General features: G+C 38.6%; 1 protein-coding gene across 4 annotated transcripts; it reads right to left on the bottom strand.

Annotated features, from left to right (window-relative positions):
• Nucleotides 1–2,788: 2,788 nt before the first annotated feature.
• On the bottom strand, nucleotides 2,789–11,194 carry LOC132406226 (perilipin-3-like). 4 transcript variants are annotated; one of them, XM_059991574.1, is made up of 7 exons: nucleotides 11,132–11,194; nucleotides 9,631–9,820; nucleotides 9,003–9,055; nucleotides 8,039–8,255; nucleotides 4,181–4,359; nucleotides 3,804–3,935; nucleotides 2,789–3,366 (listed from the first exon to the last, which is right to left on the bottom strand). In XM_059991574.1, the coding sequence occupies exons 1-7, from the start codon at nucleotides 11,177–11,179 to the stop codon at nucleotides 3,013–3,015; spliced, it is 1,173 nt and encodes a 390-aa protein (XP_059847557.1). In that variant the 5' UTR covers nucleotides 11,180–11,194; the 3' UTR covers nucleotides 2,789–3,012. The 4 variants fall into 4 exon arrangements, with proteins under 4 accessions (XP_059847557.1, XP_059847558.1, XP_059847559.1 ...); XM_059991575.1 differs by having other exon boundaries at nucleotides 2,789–3,363; XM_059991576.1 differs by lacking the exon at nucleotides 3,804–3,935.
• Between the last annotated feature and the right edge of the window lie 353 nt (nucleotides 11,195–11,547).

The following is an 11,547-nucleotide window of genomic DNA, read 5'->3' as shown; positions in this document are numbered from 1 at the left end:
TCCAAATGCTCCAAGAATCTTTCCTGGTAGCTTCCCTCTCAGCTACAAGACTCACCAGTGTAATCCAGAGGAACCTTAGCTACATCAGTCTTCCATAATCTTGTCTACGGCTCAAAAGGAGAAAGTCTCTGCAGTTTTCTCTTAGCTCAATAACCTGGGATATATTCCATCAGACACTGGAGATTTACGTTCAGGAAGCCCACCAGTACCTTTATCCCCAAGTGCCCTGTTGTATTAGCATATCCCACACTGCTTTCCTTGCTCTTTGGTGAATCAGTGTAAATATTCTGCTATGACCTTAACCATGTCTTCCACCTCCAAGCACATATTCTCTCCTTCATTCATTACTGATACACGAGCAGAAATTCCTTTACCAAGTGTTTGGACTAACACAAAGGACAGAGCAGTTTAAGAATAATGCTAAAATTATTCAGCAAGCTGGGCAGGAATTGGGAAGAGATAATCAATATATACACGCATATATTTTATATATAACCATTAGGAAGAAATAAGTCTTGGATCTGGATGTAGGAGTGGAATCAAAGTTAATTTATTATTCAAGAACAAATATGTCACCATATTTTACCTTGAGATTAATTTTCTAGCAGGCATCTATAGAAAAAAAATGGAAATTTCAGAAAAAACTATTCATAACAAGACTGACAAACAACCAATGAGCAAAAGGAGGCAAATTGTGCAAAATAAAAAGAACCAAGAACAGGATGTAATGAGTCCTTGAACATAAGCCTGCGAGTTATAGAATCAGTTCAGTGTGATTGACATTATGCATGCTAGTTCAGGTGTCTGATGGTTGTACATAACTGCTCCTGAACCTGGCAGTGTGAAACTTAAGGCTTCTATACCTCCTTCCCAATGGCAGTTGGGTCTTATATTCTGCGACTGGGTTCTCGTTTTAGCATCTTGACAGGGCCAGGGTCTTGTATCTATGAATGGTGGAATGACAATTAAATTTGAATTTAAAATACGAAAACATTGAGAGCTGTTAAATACATAGTCCAAATGGAAGACTTCCCATGTGGCCAAGGGTTGTGGGTGGAATTCTCATGGAGAGAGACAAAAGAATTAGTTAAAATTACAACTTTGGAATTTCCACATTTGCAGAATCTCATGTTCTGATGATTTTATAGTTTAGATAATCAGGATACAACACAACAGACCCTCTATGCAGCAGCAATGGGGGAAATTGGAAAATTTAGGGACACATTGGTTAATAAGTAAGGATTAAAAATCTTAACATTAAAACTCAATTATAATGTTAAAATACAGTGCAGACATGAAACTGTCTAGATGATAGCAAAGGCTGGCATTTCCTGTGGTTACCGATTGCCAACCAATCCAACATACAAAGCTCCCAAATAGTTTTGATTTGTTACTCAAGTGTTCCAAATGGTTTGTGTTGGAAGCAGGCTTTTTGTTTGTGATAAGGAAACAAAGTTATGGTGATTGCTTGTTTAGAAGGGGAGTAAAATGAGCTGTGGCTTGGAGTTATAGCTCATTGGGAGGCATGAAGCCATTTACTTCGAGGTACTCTAACATAACAGATTGAAATTGCAAATGGGCAAAATAAAAGCCAAGATGTCCATTTACACTAATTGCTTTAGGCAAGTTGATATAGTTTAAAAACTGCAAAACATGCTCCAACCTTAAATTAGTGGAGAAGCTTCAACTGGATAATTGCACACAATTATGGAAATGCATTTATCCAAATGCACACATGAATTTTACCATGAAATTAATAAAAATGTGGGCCTTCAGTACTGAGATGCTGGAAGTGAAATCTCCATTGAAAGATTTATAGAAGTAACAAGATTTAGAGTTGACAGTTATTCCTATCAGTTAGCTCTTACTAGAGAATAAAATAAAGTTTAAAAGGATGACAACTGTCAAAGATATAGCAATCATAATATTGTGCTATTATGCAGAGCAAGTGCAAATCAAATTGGATGTTGAATGATGCATGGAATGAGCAGCTGGCTGGACTGAATGGAGTCCAGTGACAAGATTCAAGCCAATTGCAGACAGTACCAAAAACATTCAACTGAATCCAATTCTAAATTTGATGTTAACTTTGACATTTGTCATCAATCATACCGAATCAAAATAATTTGCCACTCAAAAAGAATGCCTCTCTAGGGCATATATTCTCCAACACCATAATCACATGCATTTGTTCCCAGTTACTTTAGCAACTACATTAAAATTTGAATATGTATCTGCAGTATCAGGGACAAAACACAGGCTAGACAAATTAGGTACAATAGAGGGCTAGAATTGCCTTGACTTCTTGGATTAGCTGGTCAGTGATTTATAGCATTAAAATCTTCTCACCCCAGGGATTCTCTAGTCTCCTTCCTTCAGGCACAGAAGCTTGAAAACAGGCCCATAACAGCTTCTATCCCACTATCAGACTTAAACACCACAGAAGTAACAATCTCACATATTGCTGAGTAAAGAGCCAGACACCTTGTCTAACTATTTTATGTAACTAACATTGATATTGCTTGCAAAACAGCTTCTGACCATCTCAGTTCATGTGATAATAAATCAATCCTAAGATAGTAAATACTTCAAGTATGCCACTGACAGCATGGGCCTGTTGGATGCTTTGAATTCAAGGATGTAGGAAGTCCAAAATTGACAGGGAACTGTGAAGGCCAACCAAAGGTCTTGACCTGATAGGGAATAACACTGAAGAGTTTAAACTTCAAGCAAGCACCTGGTGTACATATACAACTGGTTAGAGTCAAATTAAAACCTCACACCAATTCTATTTGTATGCATTTTATTACAATCCCATTACAGGAGAATTTAGTGTGATTACCAAATAAAAATCTAAATCCAGTTAGACTGGACAAATTTAAACCTGAAATAAAGCAGGAATTCTTAACTGGATAGTGAGTCACATCTTCATGAAGTTTGAAAACATACAATTGAAATACTCAATTTGGCTCTCATCCATTTTCCAGGTTCCTTCTACATTGACACCAGCCTTCATTTATTTGTGGGATTCCTAGGTTCCCGACCTTCATTCAGGTGTGGACTAATGGGTCCCATCAACCAATCAACATCTGCATCGTTAAGCACATAGTCCATCACCCGCTCCATTCCATCACCAATCTTCATCAGTTTCTCTCTCATCTGTGCGAGGAATTGTGCAGACAAGTCCTGAAAAGAAGTGGCCGAGGACAGGGTGCTGGAGATCTCTGCTGTCCATTTGCAGAAATGTTGTACTTGTTCTTCAATGTGAAGAGGCAACCCACGAACACTTGAAGCCAAGTTTTGACAGATGGTTTGTAGTTGGTTGGAAAGTTTGAGAGTCATGGCCAGTGATTGAGATTCAGCCTGCTGAAATATACAGGGGAAATGTTAACCCATTCTGTCCACATTATTCTGAGACAATTTTGATTTGCTCCTTTGGAAATTGGCTTCAGGCATGCAAGTATTTTTCACCTTTACCCTGCATCACCCATTTCATCCTTTGCTCATACACTTCACCTAATGCAAAAGTGAAATTTAGTTTCATTGGATAGGTGAATGTTAAAGCTTTGTTTTTTGAAAAAAAAAAGTGCTGTGCAAGAATATTGTCAAATTAGGCCTTTCCAAAATAGTTTGACTTCTGTTGCCAAGATTATAGAAACATTGAGGAAGGAGACCATGTAATTATATGCACCTTTAAAAGGTAGTAGGCCATTCTAGAGAGATAATTTAGCATCACTGTGTGCAGTATATCTAGTGGCTTAATTTAACACTTAGTTACAAGTGCCAAGAAATCAATTTCTTACTTCAGGTTTTTCTAATAGCAACTCTTCCTCTTGTTTCTTTGGTTGGTGCTCTCTCCAGTCAAGCAGGATCCGATTCAAATGCTCATGAACTTCAAGATGTGTTGATTCAGTTCCCCTCTTTCCTACATTGATCTAAAATAAATAATTGCATGGCTTAGCTCCAAAACCAAGTTATTAATTTGAAGTAGCCATGCATTGGTAGCATTTGGTTTGCTTTTGAAGACACGAGTAGATTAGAATTAGATTCACTTGGCTCAAGGTGAACAAGCTTAGTTGGCTTTCTCCCATATTAAAAAAAAGTGGTGAAAGTAACTTCAGTATAGCAAGTGTAATACTTGTAAGTCGCAAAAATCTTATAAATGGAATTGTTTCCCTACCAGATCCAGAAGCTTATTCAAGAAGGAAAGAACCTCTTGACCATCCTTTGTGTCTTGTTGCATCTTGGCCACAGAATACTGAGGTCCATCACTGTGAGGCTTTGATGTCAAATATTCCGAGTAGGCATAGAAACTCTCTTTTCCCATTACAGACCCTTCAATGGGAGCTGGCACTTTAGCTGTAAAGTCAAGTTTCAGAATTAACTGTTTAGAAGCCCTTTCCCACTAGTCAGGAATACAGCAGTGAATTAGGCCCTTCATCCCACAAAATCTGAGCTATCAAACTACCTTTATGTTCCCATGAAGGGCTCACATTCTACCATTCACTTACTAAGAGCAATGTATAGTAGACAATTTGTATCGCATGAAACTAAAGTACCCAGAGAAATCCAGTTGGAGATATGCAAATTATACCATTGGCCTGAAGAAATTAAGAATCTGCTAGATAAGCCAACTAGAACGTTAACAGTGGATAAGTAGACAAAACAAATGTCTTTATTTATACCATGTGGTGGAAGTAGCAACTATTGTTTTGAGAGATTGTTCTTGTGGTGCAACTTTTTAAAAAAACACTTGCTGGATTAAAGTAATTTAAATCGAACATAAAAGGCCCTACAAAATTTGTTAAATCAGTAATTTTCAACCAAGTTATTTGTAGGCACTTTAAAGTAGAATAAGTTTACAAATACTGTGTACGAAGTGAGATAACTGAGCCATGGCTATCTTTGGACTGGTTAGACCACAAGACATGAGCAGAATTAGGCTATTCAACCCATCAAATCTACTGCCATTTCATCTTGGCCAAGTCTCCTGCCTTCACCCTATAGCTAAACAAGAACCCCTCAACCTCCACTGTAAAAATATCCAGCCACTTAGCCTCCTTGGCAGTCTGTAGCCATGAATTCTGCAGATTTACCATACCTTGGCTGAAGATACCCTGGCTAAAGAAATTCCCCATCTGTTCTAAAGGATATGCCCTCTGGTCCTAAACTCACTATTGGAACACATACTCTCCAGAGTCACTACCCATATCCTTCTAAACTACATTAGAGATTCTTTCTCCCCCACCCCAAGCTATCAAATGCTCCTTATGCATTGATCTTGGGGATTCTTAGATCTTCTCTGGACCCTCTCCAGCACATCCTTCCGTGGATCTGTGGGCTCAAAACTGCCTGCAATACCACATGAAGTCTCAGCATTACATCCTTGCTCTAACTGCTAGTTCTCACAAAAAATGGATGTTAACATAGTTGGAATAAGGCAGGCAAATGCAACCTGCAAGTTAACCTTTAGGGAATTCAACTCTGGGACTCTAGTCCCTTTGTTTGATTTCTGAATTCACCCTCATTTAGAGAATAGTCTTTATTTCTTCTACCAGTGCATGGCCATACACACACCTTTTATTCCATATGCTACTTCTAACCTGCCCAAGTCCTTCTGCCAACTCCATGGTTAATACTGCCTGCCCCTCCACTCATCTTTGTACAATTTGTAATCTTGGCAACAAAGCCAATTTCATCATCCAGTTCAATGATACATGAAAAGCAGCAGATACACCAACTTCTATTCCACACAAGACACTGCTAGACAAGGGCCCCTTTTATTCCTACTCCTCATCTTCTGCTAGTCAGTCATTTTATCCATGCTAGTACCATTCCTGTAATCTTATGGATTTCTATCTTGTTTGGCAGCCTTGTGCAGCACCTTTCCTTTAAATAAAAAAGCCTTGGAAAATCCAAGTTAACATCCATTGACTGTCCAGCCTATTACTTAAATTCCAATGGACTTGTCAGGCAAGACTTTTGCTGAAGGAAACAATACTGATTTTGGCCTATTTTAATCATGTGCCTCCAAGTACCCAGATCTCATCCTTAATAATGGATGTGGGCTAACTGGCCCATTACTTCCTGCCTTTTGCTTCTCACCTTTGAGTTCAGGGGAATTAGTGATTTTCAGTCCTCTGGGGTAGTTTTCAACAAATGTTGAAACACACTATTAACACTTCTGAAATGGCCCGATTCAGTGAAAGGGAATGACAGGCATGTTTTACTAGGGATAAGAGCAGTGAGGTGATGCTACTTGTAGCCTTGGGCACAGAACCAATGAGAAAAACAAACAGAGGCCAGCTAGAAGCAACACACTTAGTCTTATAAATTCTGAACTATAAGATATATAGGATTTTGTTTGTGTAATTAGACCTCTGGAGACTACAACAATGAAGAACCAATGAAAAGGTCAATTGTTAGGCAATACAAGATTCCTTGTTTTTGCGCCACAAATCGGAGCAAGATCAGGTTAAATACAAAAGAAATAACATGTCATTAACCTGGGATCATCATGTTCATAAACACAGTATTTTGTTACAATAGTGAATTAAGGTGTGGTAATTTACTTTTAGTTAACTATTGTGTAGGTTTCTCCACCAGACAGCAATCAAGGTCGGAAATGAACCTGGTCTCTGGTGCCATGTGGCCATCCATACTGTTAGTGTCCTGCTAAGATATTATAATCTAATGAATTTCTGGAAGGCAATTTCCAAGTCTGTTCCCTAGCAATTTTATTGGAAGACACCACTGCTACATTTGAGACTGCCTTTGAAGGGAGCTACACATGGCTTCTAGGCAGAATGCCCCTGAAGGAGCAAGAACTCAGGCTGGTAGAAAACATTACTGTCAGGTGAATTTGTGCTACATTCCATTGGGAATTCTAGGTTTTATAGAAAATATTCCTGGGAAATCTTAACAAGGATATACAGGGAAGTACATGAAAGGCTTCACTGATACACATTCTTATGCTCCATTGCCATTGGAGATTGAGAAATTTCAGAACAAAGCAACATGCACATTCCCAAATGTGGCAAGAAACTGAAAAGTGTAACAGAAGGAAACAAGCTGACCTCAGCTTCTGTAAGCCAAGTATCCATTCCTTGCAGGTTACAAACGATCTCTATCCAGAGCAAGATTGAAGGTTGAGCAATACTCAACTAGACAAGTATTCATGGACTCAGTGTCTGAAAGCCTTTGTACTTTCTATGGTCCTCATGCCAATGTCCATAGGACACTGTAGAATTCATTACCACAGTCAACCATGGAGGCCAAGTCATTGGGAGATTGATCCATTTCCCTCAGCTCCAATCTTGAAATGGCAGAGCAGACTCAATGGGCTAAATGCTCCAATTCTGCTCTTACATCTTGTCTAATAGGGAGATCTACACATGTACAGTGTGCTGGAGGAGCTCAGCAGGCCAGGCAGCATCTATGGTTAACAATATACTGTTAACCCTTCCTGACAGGGTCTCAGCCTGAAAGGTCAACTTTATTCCCATCCAGGGATGCTGCCTGACTTGCTGAGCTCCTCCAGCATGTTGTGTATTGCTCTAGGATTTCCATCATTTGCAGTACCTCTTTGTCCTTCCTTGATATAATGGGTAGCTGCAGGGCATTAGTTTTAGTGCAGAAAAGCTTTTCAATGCCATGTTAGCAAAGCAAGCAGAAAGGCTGAAGCATTTTGTCAGCCCTTTGAGTTAACAAAGGAGGTTAGAAAGAAAATTATTGATTAGCTTCAACCTTTGCCATTCTGGAGAACTGGAAGAGGTGATGTTTCGAGTGGGGGAGGTTTCCTCCACCGGGGATTGAGCAGTCAAACTTCCTACCATGTGGGAATTTTGAGATGCTGCACCACATGTTTTTACTACATAAAGGATTCTCCTTCCTCAAGTGTAGCAGGATAGAATTGAGGCCAATACTTCAGTACTGGTACAAGAACATGTCAGCTCCTCAAGTGCAAAAGTGATCCTAATAGAAAGTTGAGAAGGATTAAGATGAAAACAGTAATTTAGAGAAGCATATCTGTGATTACCTGGTTTTATTTTGGTCATTGGAAAGCACAGATCTCCAGCTGTCAGCATTTTAATATCAGAGCTGGTAGCCGTTGGCTGGTCTGCAGTATCGGAACCTTCAGTTATGGTTTTAGTTTGCTCCAGGTTGTCTTGAGCCGAGGTCGCTGTCATTTTCACAACTGCTTTGCCTTTCACATCAGTCATCCAGGACACCAGCTTGCCTCCATGACCCTGGTCCTAGAGCACAAGGTATAGAGATCAACTGCATCGATTCAGCCAATAGTGATTCTTGTATAGTTCAAACAAGTTTATGATCAGCCAGTAAAATGTGGGAAGGTTTTAATTAAACAGGTTAGTTTACAGTCAGGTTTTACAACCATGGCCCTAGGATTCAGGGTAAATCAAGGAGCGCACAGGCTACTATTTGACAATTTGTTACTCAGTATGCCAATTCAGTGTAGTAACTAGATTAGCCAAGCTTTAAAATAATTGGTTACATTAACAGCTTTAATACTACTTATCTAGATTCCTCACTGCTTTGTGTTGGTAGGAAGCATTCCCGACTGTCAGATGGCACTGCAATTTCAGGGCAGGAGATTTTTAGCATCAGAAGCCTATAGTTTGTTCCATTGACATCCATTCAGTTTGAGGACAAGAAAATTCTCATCTGAGCAATTTGATATTTAATTGGCTTCATATAATCAGTCCTTGTGTCCATAAATACCACTTCTTCCTACACCAAGGACGTTAAAGCAGCTGATTGATGCATCTGCACATGCAGAGGATGCAGGGAGAAGCCAGAGCATCTGGGGAACATGGATGTAGACTCCTGACAAACAGCTGGAATGAGGACAGCTGTACTACCGGCAACACACCAACACTCATGGCTAGAAAATAGAATAGGACAGAAGGATCTGGAGCATTGCTCCCTAGAGAATCATCTCCCTTCGCATGCAGGGAAGAATTCATTAAAGTCCCACCAACCTGTTCAGTAGGATGAAGCACAGCTTTGTCCACCCCTTCTTTAGTTTCTGCAGCTGAATGCAAAGCAAAAATTAAGACCACATCTATTCTTTGAGGGTCAGTGAATCCAAGTAGCTGCAGAAAATCTTCATTTTATAATATTTGAATTGTATCAAATCCAAAGTTCCAAATGGACAGTGCAAATACAAGTGTTAAAATGTGACAAGGATGGAATCAAATGTGGTCCAAGTTTTTTTTTGGGGGGGGGGGAAGAAGAAAAAGGAGGAAGACCTTCAGTAGGCATAATAGTTGGAAAGACAAGGTTGTTCCAGTGACAAATTCACAGCCTTCACTAGCTTACACCCTTCAACCCATAGATTTTCACTCAGGTGTATTCTGTGTAGACAGTAAAGGTGGAAATGCATGGTTAATGTCAGGGTGGAATGCCATTACAGTAATATAACATTAGATAAAAACTGCAGATGAAGCAGATTAGAAATGTAAACAAGGACAGTTCATTGGTTTGGGTACTTATCAATACTTCTACTGTGCTGCACTACATTCCTTCATGAAGAATTATGCAATCACCCTCCAAAATAGTTCAATTAACATTGAGACTCCAGTACAAAAATTCAGCTATTCAGCTTACGTTGAGGCCCTGGCTTCTCCTTGTTTGATTCAGCACTTTTGTTAACCGTTGATGAAGACATTTCTTGTCCTTGCTCCATCACATTGGAGATACTTTTCTCAGGAATGTTCTCCTTAGCACTGGCCTGCTCAGTCAGTGTCTGGTCACAAGTAATATTTTCATGAGGGGAAGTAGCTCCCACAGGCACATCCTGAAATTAAGAGCCAGGTTTTTAATTACTGATCAGTGATGTGTAGCCACTCACACAAATCTCAAAATTACTCAAGTTTAGCTTCTGTTTTTGAAGTGCATTAGAAGCAAGGCTCCTTTTACAGGACAAGGAAGGAAGACCAGTATTCAAGCATGCTGAATCAGTTACAGGATTCACAATATAGTATCTAGATTAAAGCCAAGTTAGTTATTCATGCAATAAATTTAAAGTCACATGAATTAGAGGCCAACAGCATTGAATCAGGTCCTTTAGCCATGTGTTCACAAGAAACAATCAAGCATCCTTCTACAACAACCCCCCACCAAACAAACAGTTTTAATCCTGGAGCATTCTACCATTCATCTACACTACAGGATATTCATTAAATTAACATACAGTACTAACTACCATGGCTTACATATGGGAGGTAAAACTAGGCACCTAGAAGCCCACTCAGGTACAAATCCCAAATTCAGGATTAAACTATTGCCAAACCACAAGATCTTACATCACCATTATTTCAAGTCATCAAAGGTCTGAAATATTCATTCTTAAAATAGTCCTGTGAAGGCAATACAGAACGTCCAAGAGTCGTGACCTTGAAAGACATACCAAGTGGTACTTGCATATAACTTGTTATCCAAGGAATAAACTAACAGCAGCCAATTTGCATATAACAAACATTCAAGATAGTATTATGCAGGAAAACTGAGTGAAAGAACTGTTGGTTAACTAGACAATATCCCCTGCTGTTTAGTGAATTTTTATAGTGGCACCCCTAGCACTATTCAGCATTCTGTTTTTAAAAGTCTTTTACTAACTCAGTGCACTTTGTAATAAAATGATTTGTATAGACTATATGCAAGACAAAATTTTCCACTTAGTACTTATGATAATACTGTAATAAGTTAACTTCAGGCACTTCATTTCAACACCTCATCCCACAGCACCAGACAAACAGCTAGATTAGAACACCAGTCAAGGTTTATACTATTGAATAAATTGGCATAAAAACATTTTCAATTATGAACATTATTAAAAACTTTAAATATGCATAATAGTAATATTTACAAGTTTTTGCCTTTATACACAATCACACTTCCACTTCAGCAGACAACCCCTTCCCCCTGAAGTGCTAGTGAGGAATTAATTTTCTTCAGAAAAAAAAACATACCATTAAGTGCTATGGGATATTGATTAGAGGAAATCTACAGTTAGAGATATTTTAAGAGGCACATCAAATTTGTCAAGAATTAGATAAAACACTAAAGAAATTACATAAGCATAAGTTTCTTTACTCTAAGAAGTTACCTTTTGGCTCCTATCTGGAGCCTCAGGTGCTTGGTTAACTGATGCCATGATGAATTAAATGCCCTGTTCAACAGATCAGAAGATTAACCTAAACTGAAAATAATTAATCATTCCCAATAAAAAACATCTACAGAAAGGACACCAGAACTTTACCCATTAACTCAAACAAAATTGAATATTAAACTATGTGCACAGTCTACAATAGAAATTAAAATAACTATGCAATTGTAGCCACACATAACTACCATTAATCAATTCCTTACCCTCTACAAACTTATCATTAGCATATGCAATGCACTTATATACAACAAAATAGCAACACCTGTTTTAAATTGAACCAATAGAAACTAACAAAATCAACCAAACACTTTCATCAACCAATCACTTTTATCAGCCAAGGTTGCAACAATTAGAGA

The sequence above is a fragment of the Hypanus sabinus genome, chromosome 16, assembly GCF_030144855.1.
Source record: "Hypanus sabinus isolate sHypSab1 chromosome 16, sHypSab1.hap1, whole genome shotgun sequence".
NCBI classification, from domain to species: Eukaryota; Metazoa; Chordata; class Chondrichthyes; order Myliobatiformes; family Dasyatidae; genus Hypanus; species Hypanus sabinus.
The sequence above is the reverse complement of the archived record's forward strand: the minus strand, read 5'-3'. Positions and strand labels throughout refer to the sequence as shown.

What these genes read in the sequence shown, in the direction of transcription:
- LOC132406226 (XM_059991574.1), bottom strand. Translation starts at nt 11,179, where the DNA reads ATGGCATCAGTTAACCAAGCACCTGAGGCTCCAGATAGGAGCCAAAAG. An exon ending in CTCCAGATAGGAGCCAAAAG is followed by an intron (nt 9,821 to 11,131) that starts GTAACTTCTTAG and finishes TCTTAATTTCAG; the next exon opens with GATGTGCCTGTGGGAGCTAC. An exon ending in TGAATAAGCTTCTGGATCTG is followed by an intron (nt 3,936 to 4,180) that starts GTAGGGAAACAA and finishes TATTTATTTTAG; the next exon opens with ATCAATGTAGGAAAGAGGGG.